At 36.5% G+C, this 18,544-nt stretch overlaps 1 protein-coding gene across 4 annotated transcripts in view; it reads right to left on the reverse strand.

The window, feature by feature from the left end:
• gpr137 (G protein-coupled receptor 137) overlaps positions 1 to 18,544 on the reverse strand; it is a 30,244-nt gene that overhangs the window by 11,503 nt on the left and 197 nt on the right. Inside the window, exons 1-5 of one of the 4 annotated variants that reach the window (XM_028809551.2) lie at positions 18,220 to 18,544; positions 14,561 to 14,703; positions 12,854 to 14,430; positions 9,927 to 9,976; positions 1,934 to 2,159 (exon numbers count right to left, since the gene is read on the reverse strand). The exon at positions 18,220 to 18,544 is cut by the window's right edge and continues 197 nt beyond it. In XM_028809551.2, coding sequence (XP_028665384.1) covers positions 1,934 to 2,159; positions 9,927 to 9,976; positions 12,854 to 13,255 — 678 coding nt within the window. In that variant the 5' untranslated portion in view covers positions 13,256 to 14,430; positions 14,561 to 14,703; positions 18,220 to 18,544. Of the gene's footprint in view, positions 1 to 1,933; positions 2,160 to 9,926; positions 9,977 to 12,853; positions 14,431 to 14,560; positions 14,704 to 17,930; positions 18,063 to 18,219 lie in introns of all 4 variants that reach the window. The other 3 variants (XM_028809541.2, XM_028809545.2, XM_028809533.2) reach the window with 3 other exon arrangements.

An 18,544-nucleotide genomic window follows, 5' to 3' on the forward strand; every position in this document is an offset into this window, starting at 1 on the left:
TGTTAATAGTACAGCCCACACTTGTCTTTTTGCTAAAAGTCCAGTTCACCATGGAAAGTAATGTGAAAATATTATCAGCGGGTGTATTGCTCTGTTGACTGAGAAAGGCTCAATGAGTCACATCATCACAGTGATAGATAGTCTTCCGTAAAAATCAAGTGGGAAATTCCTCCAAATATGGAATAGCATTTAGTATATATTCATTATTTACATCAGCAACTATGGAAAATTTGAAGCAAGACTTTTTTCGTGTTTGCTACAGTTGTACGGAGTGAAATGGCATCAACGGTTATCTTCTGCCCCAGCTTATAACACAACGCAGTGTCTGATATTGCAGCAAAGGTGTAAGAATAGTATTAGGCACTGTTTAGAAAAGAAACATATAGATTGAATGCATATCTGCTATGAAATCATTGTGTGTGTGTGATTCTGTACAAACACCAGCATTTCAATAAAGTTTTTTTTCTCCTAAATGACCCATATTCCATTGGTCCTTCCACCTTCAGTCACAAGTAAAGAAAGCCAACTGCTTATTCTTCCATTTACATATATTTTCTGCTCTGCTGTGTCTGAAATCTTTGCAGCAAGACATATTCCAGCATCATGATATTCATTCATGACATACTCTATCCACAGTGTATCATCTTGTCTGCTCTCCTTTCCCCGTGTCAGAAAGATGCTGTCTGTATACAACTTGTATTCTATGTTGTATGAAAATAGTGTAATACCATTCAAGAGATTATACATTAGAATTTTACCTAAATGAAATAATTGGAGCGCTGACAGCGTTTCTGATTTGTTTTGTTATTGAAAAAAAAAAAAAAAAAAAAAAAAAAAGAGAATGATTATAAGTTACTTTTTTCAGTGAAGCAACAATTCACATTTGGGCAGGAATGCTCAATAATGTCAAAAACAGCAGCAGCAGAGGATTTGTTAAGGTAAAAAGGATATGCAAATGTAGTCAAGTGCGAGACAGAGTTATACCTGGGTACCAACATTCAGTGGTGTTGTTAGCAGTGGTGCTTCCATGATAAAGAAAATAAATAAGTATATCTGCATACATTTTCTGAATAGAGAGTTTTAGAGTTACAACAACATAGGCATTTGCAGTGCAGCATTTAGGAAAAGTCAAGTAAGGACAAAAAATACAACATGCACTTTTATGAAAAAATTACAAATTTGAAAACACAATGCTCATAGTATTACCAACATACATACTAATAGCAGCTACATTTACCTTATTATTTACTGATTGATTCTGAATAATTATAGCTCACATTACTACCCAAGCAGAGGTCAAACTATTCTAGGGCTGCAACAGCTAATCAATGTGAAAAGCACACAGGATAAATTTAGAATCACTATTTAAAGTAATAAGCATATCTTTATGGGGATATATGTTGGTGGAAATAACACAGAAAAGTTAACTCAATCAAACCCACAGTAGTGAATCTATGATGCGGTATTACACCCATTGCATCACAATGTCCCCATGTGTAGTGTGGTCCTTCTGTAATTAGGGTTCATCTTTGCCCCCCTTCTTCAAATAATCAGTGGCCACCACCAAGAATAACTTTCTTCTTCCTTCCAACCAGCACTGGATGGACACATTAATTAACCAAGATAACCCACCAAAATGAAGTATCTGCAGCATTTTCACCTATATCTCACCCACTCTTATAAGCTTACCACTGCACAGATTTTCCAAAAATGCAGTGACTTCATGAACTAAGTACATTCTGGACAAAGTCTCTTGTCCTACTGGAGTACTAAACAGGTTACACTCACATTTCATATATTTGTCCTCCCAAAATTGTAAAATAAACTCTTATTCTGAGCAAAGGTATCCTGTAAGTAAGTATTTTTAGGACACCCTTACTAATTATTTGAGTCTTTTAGGTCTGTAGAATTCTTTTAACGAACAGACTGGTACCTTAGCTTGCAGGTAGATGCTGGTTGATGGAGAAAGCTTTGCCAGGGTCACCAGACTTGCAGCTAGAGAGACAGCTTCCAAAATGAAGAGGGTGTCATTGATCAGGACTCGTACAAGAACCACTGTCCAGCTCTCCCTTTGCTGCATCCGGACTAGTAAGGCACAAGTCAGATTCACCAGAAGAAACACCAGGCTAGCTGTGAGAAGCAAGGCTCTGGTAAATGTGCTGAAACACAAGAAACATCCAACTATTTAACAGTGGTTAGAAGAAATCCACACTCACCATGTGAAGCCTGCATTGCTCAATAATGATAATCTTTGAAGCATTTTAATGCACATTAGGAAGATAAATTGAAGGCCTACTCTGATAACATAAAATACAAAACCAAGACTAACTTAGTCTTTTACAGGGTTACAAAGAGTTGGGATATATTCTGTTAACACCAAGCACAAAGTAGTACTTAGCCCTAGGGAAAGCACACCTTCTCATACCAGGCCAGTTTAGAGTCTTTAATAAAAACAAACTCTCTGGTATCTAAGAGGAGATTAGAGTATCAATACAATGCACAGACAAAAGGACCATCCTGCCAGCGTCTTAAAGTCCAAACCATACAATATTACTCCTCATATAGAAAGACTGCCAAAACTTCTTGTACATTTGTACATCTAGGGAATTTATATTCATTACACTTATACCTTGAAACTTTAAACCTTTAGAGTAACTGTCTATACTTTTTTATTTTGCCTAAACATGCACAGTACCCAGGATCTTGTATTATAACCCTTCTACCTATCCCAAAGCCCTGCACCTCAAAGCTCAGCAAAAACTCAGTATAATATTACTTGCCTTAAACTTACTGCTACAGGTTTTCAAGACCCTAGTGTTCAGTCAGAAGCACAAGACTTCATTTCAAAAATTCTTTACTGAATTTATTATTGTACAATTTTAAACACTTCCCTTTACCTGATTTCATATACACTGTTTAACCTTGCTAAATTTTACTTATATCTCTACTTTTACTATTATCTATATGTTGCAATACTGATATCTTGTATAACAGTTTATTAACTAGCCAATTACTGAAGACAACATCCAAGTGATGGGAAAAAAAACAAATTAAGATAAGATGTAAATTTCTCATGGTTTCAGCTGATGAAAGCTGCTTTGTGCAAGCTCCTGTTGCAATAATCACTTCAGGTGTCTGACATGCGTGCCATGGCTGGCAGACCTGAACAATGAACCTACAAATAGTACACTTTTCAAGTAACATGTAACCCTTGATCCCCATTAAGGTCAAACTGAAAAAGATTTAGAGAATTGGTTTTATGAAAAGGAGAGACAGAATAGCATTGTTATTTTCCACATTCACTAATCTGCTGTTAGAATAAAGTACTCTTGCTTTGTTTCACTTGTTCTTCTTAGCTGCCTAAATGAAAAGCCTTTCTCTTTTGCCCATCTGCATTGCCTAGTAAATAGCACAGACATAAAGAAGCAAAATTTCTCTGTACAATTCTCTAAAAAATGCTTTCTATGAAAAGACAATCTTTTAATATTTTTATTTTATTAATTTTCATTGTAATCATTCCATACAAACAGATCAATTTATAACCCAACAAATTTGAAAACAAATCAAACCCCATCCCTGAGAAGGAGAGCTTAGCTAAAGGAAAATTTCTTTAAGCTTTTTAATAAGGCAACATTAGACAAAAGAAGGGGAGAAGTAAATATCTATATAAATAAGAGATGGAGAAGGGAGTTAAATGCAATAATAGTTAATTCTCTTATTCTAAAATAATATTGATTAAATCCTGCCAAGTTTTGAAAAAATTTTGTACAGATCCTCTAACTGAAAATTTGATTTTTTCCAATTTCAAATAATATAAAACATCAGTTTCCCACTGACTTATAAGAGGAGAATTAGGATTCTTCCAATTTAACAAAATAAGTCTGCGTGCCAAGAGTGTAGTGAATGCAATCACCGTTTGTTTGTCCTTCTCCAATTCAAGTCCATCTGGAAGGACACCAAACACAGCTGTTAGTGGGTTAGGAGGGATTGTGATACTAAGGCTGTCTGAGAGGCACTTAAAAATTTTTGTCCAAAATGATGTTAGTTTGGTGCAGGCCCAGAACATGTGACCCAGTGAGGCAGGAGCTTGGTTGCAGCGCTCGCAGGTTGGATCCTGGCCTGGAAACATTTTGGACAGTTTTAAGCGAGACAGATGAGCTCGATATATAATTTTTAGTTGAATAATTCTATGCTTTGCGCATATAGAACTCGAGTGAATTCTCTGCTTTGCTACCTTCCACTCCTTTTCTGATATATTGATTAAGAGATCTTCTTCCCAATGTCCTCTTGGATCTTTGAAAGGTAGGGACTCTAATAAGATTTTATATATTGCGGAAATAGTGTTTGTTTCCTCAGAATTGAGCAGTATTTTTTCCAGCATTGTGGAGGGTGCAAGGTGGGGGAAATCGGGCAATTTCTGTTTAACAAAATTTCTAATTTGAAGATAGTAAAAGAAATGTGTAGCTGGGAGGTTAAATTTTGAACGTAATTGTTCAAAAGATGTAAATATGTTGTCTATATAAAGATCTCTGAGCATTTTAATCCCAAAACTTTTCCAGGTATTAAAAACTGGATATACTTGCGAAGGTTGAAAGAGGTGGTTCCCTTGCAGAGGTGCCACTGATAAAAGATTTTCCATCTTAAAATGCTTCCTAATTTGGTTCCATATTCTGAATGAGTAAAGCACAATTGGGTTATTAGTATATTTGCGATAACTTTCATTTATTGGAGAGCAGAGCAGGGAATATAAAGAAGTACTACAGGATTTTACTTCTATTGCAGACCAAGCCAGTGTATGTGCATTTATTTGTGTCCAGGTTTTTATGGCTTGTATGTTTGCTGCCCAGTAATAAAACTGAAAATTAGGTAAAGCCATGCCACCTTCTGCCTGAGGTCTTTGTAGGGTCGCTCTTCGGATACGTGGGTGTTTTGAGTTCCAAATGAATGAGGTTATTATTGAATCTAACTGTTTAAAAAACGATTTATTGATATATATTGAAATGTTTTGAAATAAAAAGAGAAGTTTAGGAAGGATATTCATCTTAACGATGTTAATTCTTCCGGCTAGAGTGAGATGAAGGGTTGACCATCTATGCAAGTCTTGCTTAATTTTTTCCATACAGACGCCAAAATTTTGTTGATAAAGAGCTTTATGTTTACTTGTGATATTTACCCCTAGGTATTTAAACTGATCTGCTATGGTAAAAGGTAGGGTGTCTAATTTATTATTATATGCTTGTGAGTTCACTGGAAAGAGTATACTTTTATTCAGATTAATTCTAAGACCAGATATCTTTTGAAATTCTGTTAGTGCTGTTAAAACAGCAGGGACAGTGTTTTCTGGGTCCGATATATATAAGACCATATCATCTGCATATAAAGAAATTTTCTGTTCCAGTCCTTCTCTGACAATCCCCTTTATCTGATGAGAATTTCGGCAGTGAACCGCCAGTGGTTCAATAGCGATTGCAAACAACAGTGGCGACAAGGAACATCCTTGTCTGGTACCACGTTCTAGTTTAAAGTAGTCTGAGCAAATTTTATTAATACAAACTGAAGCTTCTGGACTGGTATACAGTAGTTTAATCCAAGCACAAATATTCGGGCCAAACCCAAATTTCTCCAATGCAGTGAAAAGGTAATTCCATTCGATCATGTCAAATGCCTTTTCTGCGTCTAATGATAGTAATATCTCTGGGGTGTTTGATTTTGCTGGTGAATATATAACATTAAACAAGCGTTGGAGATTTGAAGATAGATGTCGGCCTTTAATAAATCCAGTTTGATCTTGTGATATTACCGAGGGCAGCACTTTCTCCATCCTTCTAGCTAGGATTTTTGAGAGTATCTTAACATCATTATTCAGGAGTGAAATTGGTCTATATGATGCACATTGTAACAAGTCCTTATTTTGTTTAGGAAAGACGGTGATTAATGCTTGTCGAAATGTTTGAGGTAGTATTTGGTGGTCTTTAGCTTCTGTAAATGTTACCAATAAGAGTGGAGCTAGCTGAGTGGAGAATTTCTTATAAAACTCTACGGGGTAACCATCAGGGCCTGATGATTTCCCGCTTTGTAGTGACTTTATAGCGTCTAGTAATTCTGTTAGCGTTAGAGGTTTATCTAGTTCCTCAGCACTTAAAGCATCTATTTGTGGTATTTGTGAATTATCCAGAAATGCATTAGATTGCGTGTTGTCTTCTTTGGGCTCAGTGGAATATAAAGACTTATAATAATCTCTAAATGTGTGCATTATTTTATTATGGTCGATGATTTCTTCTCCATTCTTGTTGGTGATTACTGGTATTGCATTGTGAACGTCTTGTTTATGAATTTGTTGAGCTAAAAGCTTATTAGCTTTTTCTCCGTGTTCATAGTAATGCTGTCTAGACTTATAAATAAGTTGTTCAGTTTCTTTAGTTGTTAAGATGTTAAGTTCTGTATGCAGGGCCTGCCTTTTCCTGTGAAGAGCTTCACTTGGACGCCTGGCTTGTTCTTCATCTATTCTAGTAATTTCATTTCTTAGCTCTCACACTTTCTTGGTTTCTAATTTATTTCTATGGGAAAGATATGAAATAATCTGGCCTCTTAGGAAGGCCTTTAGAGTTTCCCAGAGTGTTCCTGCAGAAACCTCTGTAGACGTGTTTGTCTCTAGGAAGAAGCTGATTTGTTTGGATATAAATTCTGTGCAGTTCTCGTCTGCCAATAAAAGAGGGTTAAGACGCCATCTGCGAGGTGAGTACGAGGGGCTTAATGATTTTAGCTCCAAGACTAGAGGGGCATGGTCAGAGATAACAATTGTGTCATATTTGCATGATTTAATTGTAGGCAGGAAATTATTATCTATAAAAAAATAATCAATTCTTGAGTAGCTATAATGCACTGGTGAGTAGAACGAATATGTTCTTGAGTTTGGGTTAAGAAACCTCCAGGGGTCTGATAAGTTGTGATCATTTAAAAACTGTGTAATTATCTTTGCAGTATTAGATGTCGTCCCCCCTGTCACGGGAGTCCTATCTAAGAGTGGATTTAAAACAAAATTAAAGTCCCCAGCCATTATAATTTTATGAGTGTTCACATTGGGAATGGATGCAAATAGATTTTGCATGAATTCCTTATCATCAACATTGGGTGCATAAACATTTATCAAAATCATTTTACTGTTATATAAGTTGCCCATGACCATCACATATCTCCCTTCAGGGTCCGACACTACCTCTGATGCTACAAATGGAACTGTTCTATGTATGAGAATTCCCACCCCTCTAGTTTTCTTTATAAAGCTAGAATGGAACATTTGGCCAGTCCAGTCTTTTTGTAATCTGAACTGATCCTTGGTTAGTAAGTGGGTCTCCTGTAAAAATACTATTTTAGCGTTTAAGCCTGTTAGGTGAGAGCATACTTTCTTTCTCTTTAATTCGTGATTCAGGCCTTTAACATTCCAGCTCACAAAGTTAACTGTCCCATCATGGAGACATTGATTCTGAGTTTTTAATGTCATTTTATAGTTTTAATTGGTAATATGGCAGTTTTAATCTTAGTTTCAAGATTCCCCAGGAGTTGTTGCATGTTAGCCTGTTGCTGCATTGATATTTATAATTATAAGACAATCTTAATACATAATTCGCCTGCCTCCTCACTCACTCACTCACTCACGTCCGTCCGAAACCGAATGTGCAGTCGCCTTCTGCGCAGCTGCCTGAAAAAACCTTATGAGACCGACATCCAACCCCAACATCGTGGCAGGCGGCGGATTTATGGCCACAAAAATTCAAAGAGAAAGGCGACTTCGATTAAAGCTCTAGAGGCCTGAAAGGCGATTTCGACTACAGCTCAAGGCCTAATTATGCATTCTGATTCAATTACGCATTCATTCAATACACCTATATCAGGTTTGTGGTGCTTATACTTATTACTATTCCATATTGTACTGGAACATTCATCATTCAATATTATACTATAGGCCTGGAAAATTCATCAACTAACAGTACAAGCCTGTACAGTAATGAGTAAAGCGGACTACAATCATTACAAAACAGCTTCTTCGTTACTTATCATTTGTTCTTCATACACTGCTGACACAAACTCGTGCCCGTTTCATCTTGCATTGTCGAAACGGGCTCTTTGTCTAGTATTAAATAAAGAGCAATCAACATACAATTACTCAAATCTATCAACTGCAATAAACAATATGTTAAAGTCAAAGTCAAGAGTGGAGTTCAGAATAAAGTGAAAAAAAGTCAGGGCATCAATAAAGGTTGTGCAGAAATCCTATTTGTACAGGATATATATATAAACACACATACTAAAATTAGTAAAATTAAAATATATGCCAGACTAAAAAACAAAACTAAAAACTGTGGCCACTGTGTCAAATGCTTTGTAAACAATTTGAAGAAATATCTCCTGTACATTCTAACACATGAAGCACATGCAGGGTATATCATCTTTGACGTATTCAACTAAAGATGGAATATAAAATTGTTAATGTGAGACTTCAAAGACATGACCTGACTGCTTCGCAAAATAGCAGAAACAAAACAAATTATCTGTAAATGAAACTAAGTCCTTCTGTTGACATCTTATAATGCTAAAGATACTAACTCAAACAATACACATTCACCTTGCACAACATAATGCTGCACTCTAAAAATGTTTCTGTAGTTTGTATTTATAGAACAAAGAAAAAGAATTTTATTATCAAGCATTTAATACATAATGCCTGGACATAAAAATGACAGAAACATTTTGGTTACATTCCTATTCACATTAAAGCAAAGGAAAAAAAACACAGTTGATGTCATCAAATCAATCAATAATTTAATTCAATCAAATCTTTCTAACTAATGTTCCCCACTTACTGAGCAGAATGATACAGTTAAGGTGGAATTTTCCAATATACGGTATACTCATAACATGAGGTAGTTTTCATTGTGAACTTGAAAAATTAAACTCAATATTAAGGATATTCAATACAACACAGCATTATACCTATAATAGATATTTATCTTTGATGTACAGTATACACATTAAATACTTTTCTCTGTGAATTAAATTTTTATTTAAATCTACTTGCAGATGTAACCTTGTAACATGTCATGCTGGAAAGTCTCCAGTAGGAGATTATTTTGTGTTGACTCTTTATAAAACAATATCTAAATTTGAGCAGTTCTCCAGTCTGAAGCCACTGCACTTTCAGTTTGTAGGCTGCTCTTACAATTCATGTATGACTATTTCCTAAGGATGCATTTATTCGTTTTGAACTCATGGTTAAACTGTACTGACCTATCTCTAAGATTTCTCTTCTCTACTAGATTTCATAACATTTTCCTACCAATTACTGTAAACAAGATAATACAGAATTTTGACAACTGGTTCCATAAAAAAGCTGCCCTAGCAACATTCCATTGTCTCATGGCTCATACAATCTCAAGCAATGACCTAAGAAGATACTTATCTTATTAAAAACAAAGATGAAGAAATGTACCAGTGAGAGGTGAATTTAACTGGGTTCAAAGTTAAGTCCAGGAACTCTAACTAAAGATTTGTGTTCTATTTTGTGGGAATATTAAGAGTGAATAAGAGGATCACCTGCTTCTCCAGCACAAGATGAAATTTAGCAAGTTCTTTTTAATTTCCTCTGAACTACATTTTGTTAAAACTGTGCCAAATGCAACCAATCTATGCCCTGATTACAAAGCGCATTAGAAAAACCACTCATTGAGTCATAGTATCTCATTTTAACTTTGCAAACTGCACAGTTAAGCCCCAATAAAGATCTACAGAAAGGATAAAACTGACATTACAGAATTTTTTTTTTTTTTTTACATAAACACACATAAAGTTAACTATACTCCACTTATTTGAGTGCTTTTCACAGAAAAGGTCAAAATATATTTTGGAAGTAATGATGATGTGAAACTTACAAGCCTTTGCTTATCTCTGGATTGAACTTAGTCTTAGCTTTAAATACCACCTGTGAAAAAACATAAATAAACAAAAATTATTATTCATTATATAGCTGGTTGGATAATGGAAGGATGGATAGATTATTATGGTGTGGAATACCTTAGGTACTACTCTTGTTTATCAATATTTTGATTTAGTTATACTGTACCCTAAAGCGGAGTTACATAAAATGTCTGTAACATAGATTATTTGGGCACATGTGCACTGTAAAATCATTAGCAGGAATTTATGAACAGATACACTAAATGATTTGTCAAAGTTATCACTATACAATTGAAATAAAAATGTTTAATTCTGAAAGCTTATATATGAAGAGATAATTAAGACCTACTAAGTACAATCCATTAAGCCAATACAGATCTGTATTTAGTTTGTGTTTCAAAAGCACTATTGCATCAATATTTAAAGGTCTACTATTAGACCACACTGCTAAGCAGAATCTACAAGAAATGTACTTTAGCCTGCATCCATCTCTGCTTATTCTCCATGCTGAGGGAATTAAGTTTATATTCATTTATTTATTTTTTCAAAATTTTAAATTCCCAATCATGTTTCTTCTTCATTTCCACATATTGCGGTTAAAATCAATTAACTCCTACAAAAAAAAAAAATTCACATAATACACAATCTTAAATATATCATAATATATCATTTAATGTAAATCTTAAAACAAAGATAATGTTTCTTATCTAAATCTTTTCTAATGTTGTTAGTTCATCTCAATATGTGACACAGAAATCCAGCTGTGCAATTCAAATGAATACCTAAATAAGTTTAAGCAAAACATTTCTCGATATATCCTTCATATTGAGATGTGGTTCATTAATACATTTTTTAAATTGTTAATAACAGCTTTTTAGGTCAGTAGGAACAAAAGAGAATACATGTGTGTGAATGAGAGGGTGAAGGTGGATGCGTTTAAATACTTGGGATCAACAATTCAGAGTAACGGGGATTATGGAAGAGAGGTGAAAAAGACAGTGTAGGCAGGGTGGAATGGGTGGAGAAGAGTGTCAGGAGTGATTTGTGACAGATGGGTATCAGCAAGAGTGAAAGGGAAGATCTACAGGATGGTAGTGAGACTAGCTATGTTATATGGGTTGGAGACGGTGGCATTGACCAGAAAGCAGGAGACAGAGCTGGAGGTAGCAGAGTTAAAGATGTTAAGATTTGCATTGGGTGTGACGAGGATAGACAGGATTAGAAATGAGTATGTTAGAGGGTCAGCTCAGGTTGGAAGGTTGGGAGACAAAGTCAGAGAGGCGAGATTGCGTTGGTTTAGACATGTGCAGAGGAGGAATGCTGGGTATATTGGGAAAAGGTTGCTAAGGATAGAGTTGCCAGGGAAGAGTAAAAGAGAAAGGCCTATGAGAAGGTTTATGGATGTGGTGAGAGGACATTCAGGTGGTGGGTGTAACAGAGCAAGATGCAGAAAGACAGAACGATATGGAAGAAGATGATCCACTGTGGCAAACCCTAATGGGAGCAGCCGACAGAAGAAGAAGAATAACAGCTTTGTATCTATGAACATTTAAATTTTCATACTTTCATAGCCTTTTTTGAGGAGCAAATGTTTAAATTCAACTGCTATAATTTGTGGCAAAATTGAATGATTAAAGACTTGCATACCATTATAGAATTAAATATTCCAGTAATGTATGTTTCCTATATTTACATACATGGCAGTCTCTGGCGATGCACCTGATGCTGCCAGATGGGCTATGGTTGCCAGTGACCCTACACTGGATTAAGTGCATCTGGGAAGATTTTGTTATTTTTAATTAATCTTTTATTTAACAGTCTTGATTTTTTTTTTTTTTCCAAATTTGGGGTTCTAAATATCAAGCCAGGGTAGTCATTGTGGCTTCTGCATTTTAATCACTTCCTTAATTACAAGGTGTTTTTCATTACTGACCTTTTTTTATGCCACCAAACCAACTGCTTCTGTTTTTTTTAATCATGCTGAATAAAGAATTCTACTCCATTGTTGATTACTTCTCTGTGCAGTTTAGCATATCTGTATATGCTGCTATAGTTTTCAACAGCCAGCTGTGTGATCTATTATTTACTATCTTGTTTTTCCTTTAAAAGTTACACTGCAGACAAAAGTAACTAATTTACTATCTTTTGCATGTATGTTCTTTCCACAGGGTGGCTGCTTTGAATAAATACTAGCACATACTGAGTGATGTTCATCATGAAAACTAATCCATTCAGAAAAAACACAATAACAACTCCATTATTAAACATGAAAACCAAATAAATTGTGCTGGATGCTTCTGGATTTATATAATAAATTCCAAACCAGACAGCTACAGTCTATAAAACACCTTATCTTATAAAAGAATCATTAACTGGTCTACTAAATGATACATTCACTTACAGGGTTATAAGAACATGAAGCTATATTTGGGATTGCAGCTGAAAGTAGTAGCTCAAGAGCATAACACATTATGTCATGGTTAAATAGCTCTTTCGGGCAAATGCTTTTGTGCTTCTCTGACAAAAATGTACTTCTTACATTATTATTTTGCATATAAATTCTATATTCTAATTAATTCAAACATATTAAAAACTACTGCTTTATATGTATATAAACTTGCTACAATAAAATCTTGGTTTCTCTCTCTCTAATCTTAAAGAATTCGCTTCTTTAAATATTGACAAAAAAAAAAACAATACAACTCTGCAATGAAGGCATTTTATACTATTCAGTGAAAATTACAAGTAACTGTGAATTACATTTTTTACTTCCCAAAAATATATATATTGTCTCATTGGAAAATATATATATTTTTTAAACTGTGAAAGTTTCTTTCAGAAAATAGTTACACAACAGATAATTAGGACTAATTGTGCCCCTACACATTGAGACAATCCTTACCTGTGCAAAATAAAGATTCATGAGATTGAGTGTGAAGAACTGGAGGCAAACAGGACAACAGTACAGTAGCCAAAAGGAGAATGGGTCAAGATGATTTGCAGTCATAGTGTTCCGAAAGTAAAAAGAGAACAAAGTGGTCCTCAGGCCAGCCCAAAGTAAACATAGGAAGAGAAAGACAGTCTGGTAACTCAGCCTCTTGTGTCTATACAGTAAGACCAGCCATAGCTGCAAGTACACAAAGAGGAAGAGAAGTCCATACAAGGTGGCATAGACAGCAGTCACTCCCTGCTTCACTGAAGGAGGCACTGCAGGCTTCAGTGGTTGAGGAGTTGCAGAAAGGGAAAAATAAAATGTAGTGTTTTCAACAATCAAGGGAGACAAAGTGCCAACTGGTCTCGCCATCACTGGAACAAACAAAAAAAAATGAAAAGAATGCCTTGTCCTTTTTGTTAGTAGTCACTCCATTTAAATTTCTGTTGGCAGCACTCGAATGGTGTAATTAAAATATCAAAAGGCTTATTGTCTTAGAGAATGGATCTACTACAGCTTTTGCACATCTATAAGATCTTCTTTGTACTCCTGTAACACAGTGCCAGTGAGTCCATTTATGTTTATGTCTGTGTGTAATTTACCAGATAAAGTGATACAGGAAGATTTCCCATCTACCCAGAATAAAGACTGTCCATTATGAATTATGTGCAAATTTTTTTTTCTGTGTAAATATGGCTGGCTGAGAATACTGTTCATTTCAACCTTACCCCATGAATACCCACAGCTTATCTGAGTTAACATTTGGCTATATGAAAGTACATGTAACCTACACTGCATGTAAATTCAGTTTTTATACCTAAAACTAAATATTTTAAAGGGCTGAGAAAGACTGTCCCATATATCAGGAATGCTTTAAACTATTATAATAATGTTATAGCCTGTAAGAAAATACCTGCATTTACGACTTGTCCTTTGTTATTATTAGCGCTTGCATAACGTGTGAGATTATACATATGGCTGGGTTTAAAAAAAAATACAAAGATACTAAAACCCCCTACTAATCTTATTTTACCAAAACTATTACGACTGACTTTATTATTATTTATTCTTTAATTAAATAATGGATAACTGCCCCAGTATAAATCTAACTCTTACTTCTTAGTACGACAGAGATTACTTCATGGTTGTAAAAGAATGACAATGCCATGTCAATCAATTATCAAAAATTGTAGGGCTTATACAGCTACCTTCTTTTTGGTGTATGAATTTTATATAAAGATGTGACACCTTTATCAATGATTCATTAACCTGTTTTTCGTGACAGTAATAACAAATCTTCCACACTTTTTTAGCTGACGCCTTAGTGTCATTAATTTTATATTCTTATTGCTTTACATGTCACTTATTTCTCAATAATTTAGCTAATATTGGCCTTTCTGGAAATGTAGCTTAGAACCAATTTATAGAATCTTGCAATCTCTCCTTGTCCTTATGATCCTGGTTCATAGACTTTTGACTTCAAGTGTCTTGCTTCATATGTAATGCTTCACCATAGGTATCATGGCCCATCCAAAATAAATCTTAACCTGAAATTATAAACAAAAAAATGTGTATTACCTGACTACAGCTTTCAGCCCTTAAAAATAATATTAATTAGATCACAGTTATTAAATTGCATATAAAACAAAGTCACAGCAAATACTAGTAAATGTCTACTTTGTACAGTATGGGATACCCAGAAATAAAATCAGCAACAGACCTTTGCAAATGCAGGCTTAAAACAAAGTTTTAAGGAGGTTAATTTACATTGATATTGAGCTGGGTAGGAAGAAGCTGTGGTTTGCATCTCCTTCCTGTTGCTGCAAACAAAATACAGTATACTCATTCAAGATAGTGCAAGTAAGAGATTTTATTAGGATAACAACAACTGTAACCTTCTCAATTTCCCCTCCAAGCCCACAACAGATGAAAATGCTTTATTATTCAAAAGTAAAAATCAAAGTGGCCTCACATCATCTTACACCTTAATGCCCTTTATTATAGGCAAACTGTAATGAGATTGAAAAACAGATTATATAAACCTAAAACACATTCTGTGATTAAGAAAGTTGTAACTACTATAATTCTGAATTTCTTCAAATTACATTTATACTTGCCATTACCATAAATTTCTGGCTCAAAAACTATACATTTTGTAAAAAGCGGAGGATTAAATGAACCACAGAAATACTATTTATTAATTACAAACGGATGATTAAAGAGCTTCAAAGCAGACTTTTGTAGTTGTACCTTTTTAGCATTTGGGCTCACACTTAAATAACAACAGCGCAAGTGAGCAGAGAGCTGAGGAGACTTCGTGCCAGCAAAGCAGCGGGTCCAGATGGAGTATCGCCACGACTGCTGAAGGTCTGTGCATCGGAGCTGGGGGGTCCTCTACAGCGCATCTTCAACCTGAGCCTGGAACAGGGGAGAGTCCCGAGGCTTTGGAAAACATCTTGTATCACCCCAGTCCCAAAGGTATCACGTCCTAGTGAGCTGAATGACTTTCGGCCTGTTGCTCTGACATCACATGTGATGAAGACCATGGAGAGGCTGCTGCTTCACCACCTTAGGCCACAGGTTCACCACGCCCTTGACCCTCTGCAGTTTGCATATCAGGAGAAGGTGGGAGCGGAAGATGCCATCATCTATATGCTACACCGATCCCTCTCTCACCTGGACAGAGGCAGTGGTGCTGTAAGAATTATGTTTCTAGACTTCTCTAGTGCCTTCAACACAATCCAACCTCTGCTCCTTAGGGACAAGCTGACAGAGATGGGATTAGATTCATACCTAGTGGCATGGATCGTGGACTATCTTAAAGACAGACCTTAGTATGTGCGTCTTGGGAACTGCACGTCTGACATTGTGGTCAGCAACACAGGAGCGCCACAAGGGACTGTACTTTCTTCGGTCCTGTTCAGCCTATATACATCGGACTTCCAATACAACTCGGAGTCCTGCCATGTGCAAAAGTTCGATGATGACACTGCTATCGTGGGCTGTATCAGGAATGGGCTGGAGGAGGAGTATAGGGACCTAATCAATGACTTTGTTAAATGGTCCGACTCAAACCACCTACACCTGAACACCAGCAAAACCAAGGAGCTGGTGGTGGATTTTAGGAGGCCCAGACCCCTCATAGACCCAGTGATCATCAAAGGTGACTGTGTGCAGATGGTGCAGACCTATAAATATCTGGGAGTGCAGCTGGATGATAAATTAGACTGGACTGCCAATACTGATGCGCTGTGCAAGAAAGGACAAAGCCGGTTATACTTCCTTAGAAGGCTGGCTTCCTTCAACATCTGCAATAAGATGCTGCAGATGTTCTATCAAACAGTTGTGGCGAGCGCCCTCTTCTACGCAGTGGTGTGCTGGGGAGGCAGCATTAAGAGGAAAGACGCCTCATGCCTGGACAAACTGGTGAGGAAGGCAGGCTCTATTGTTGGCATGGAGCTGGACAGTTTAACATCTGTTGCAGAGCGAAGGGCGCTCAGAAGGCTCCTATCAATTATGGAGAATCCACTGCATCCACTTAATAGTATCATCTCCAGACAGAAGAGCAGCTTCAGCGACAGACTGCTGTCACTGTCCTGCTCCACAGACAGATTGAGGAGATCGTTCCTCCCCCAAACTATGCGACTCTTTAATTCCACCAGGGGGGGTAAACGTTAATATTTAACATTATACATAGTTATTGTCTGTTTTTCCATCCATCCATTTTCCAACCCGCTGAATCCGAACACAGGGTCACGGGGGTCTGCTGGAGCCAATCCCAGCCAACACAGGGCACAAGGCAGGAACCAATCCCGGGCAGGGTGCCAACCCACCGCAGGACTTGTCTGTTTTTTTCACCTGTATTATTATCACTCTTTAATTTAATATTATTTATTGTATCAGTATGCTGCTGCTGAAGAATGTGAATTTCCCATTGGGATTAATAAAGTATCTATCTATCTATCTATCTATCTATCAAATATAGCTTGGCCTTTACTAAAAACATCATGAACAATTAATTTAAAATATGGGACAAACATTTCATCTGAAAATTGTTTCACTGTGATGTTGGAAGGTTTCCCTGCACATTCAAGCAAGTTTCTTTTCAGCATCTAACATGTTGTTAGGTTGAATGGAGGAGTGTGTTTGCACAATGTTGCCCTGACATATTACAGCCTCCTGCCCAAAGTTGGTTTCTGCCTTGACACCACTTCTGCTTGAATTAGCTCAAGCTTCCTATGGCCCTTGCACTAGATAAAGCATGTTCATAAATAGGTGGAATTCTGCGCTGGTGTCATCATGCCATAAAGTGAAAGTAAACATGGTCTTCAAGCATATTGTTTGTGTGACTAATAAGCTGGATTGTAAACCACGAGGTCACAGGTTCATTCCTCTCCACTAAATTACTTCAGTTGGTTCAGCTAACATTGCACAGCTACAGCATTGCAGAGCTATACAAATTTCCAAGTATAATACAAAGTGGTTTATGATGGTTATATGTTAAGAATGGTACTGTAAGGAAGCTTTTTTTCACTTCGCAATTGATGATGTCTGTGAACAACATCAGCACTATCTTTTGACATCATCTTAAATACCACTTTCTGCAATGAGTTTCAACAGTAAAGGCCACATAACACTTTAAAATGTGCAATCATATCTTAAATGAAAACATGACGAGAATACTGCTGGTCTTAAAATATCTGAAGCAGATTTATACTGAAAGCTTAACATTCCAGTTGGTAATATTAAACTCAAGCGATTTAAAATCTAATAAAAAGGTACGACAGATTAAACAATACAACTAACCATTACTTAGGGTAAATGCTATTGCCTTATTATTGCAAACATTTGTAGTATGTATTAACCGGTCTCTGTAACGTATAAAATACAGAAACATACTGTACTGTCATATTAGTATCCGACAAAAATATCCTCCACATAAACACAGTGTGGTACCTGCAAGCAATTATGACTGTACATACTGTATTCTAAAAGCATCATACACCTACAGACATGGATTAATTCTAATAGATAATAGTGAACTAACTTATAAATGTCCATTTACGGTTTAACTGCAACAATCACCGCGGGAGTGTCTCAGCAATCGTCTTAGAACACCGCACTGCTGGAAGGTCACTTCACCGGTTCGCCCGATGTCTGCCGGCACTTTGTTAGAATTCTTGAAAAAACAAAAAGCAAAAAAAAACACCAACAAAAGAGGCGAAAAAAACATAAGCGCGTAAAGCTCAACCAAAACTCGCTTTATTTTTAAGGCTTGTTCTTTATGCTCCGATACCAAAACAGTAAAGATTTCTGGCGTTATTGTAATTTCTTACCGATCTGCATGCCTATTATTCGACCGCCGCCACCTCCGACTTTGCTTCTTCTCCTCTCCAGTCCAGTGTAGCTTCCTCGGGGATGCGCTTGAATTACGTACCTCCACCTTCCGAGTTTCGTCTGCCTGTAGACTCAGCTTTGCGCCAATAGCGTAGTGAACAGTCAGGAATCTGACGGGTTTGACAGGTCGCGGGTTTGTGGGTGAGTGCGTAGAGGAAGAAGTTGTCGAGCACGTTCACGTGATAGGCAGAGATAGAGCCTGTGATAGGCTGATTTTGTTTGCAAGCAGCGACACTCGACTTATTCCAGATAGGCTGAAGGAGG

This window comes from Erpetoichthys calabaricus, chromosome 1 (genome assembly GCF_900747795.2).
Source record: "Erpetoichthys calabaricus chromosome 1, fErpCal1.3, whole genome shotgun sequence".
Classification (NCBI taxonomy): domain Eukaryota; kingdom Metazoa; phylum Chordata; class Cladistia; order Polypteriformes; family Polypteridae; genus Erpetoichthys; species Erpetoichthys calabaricus.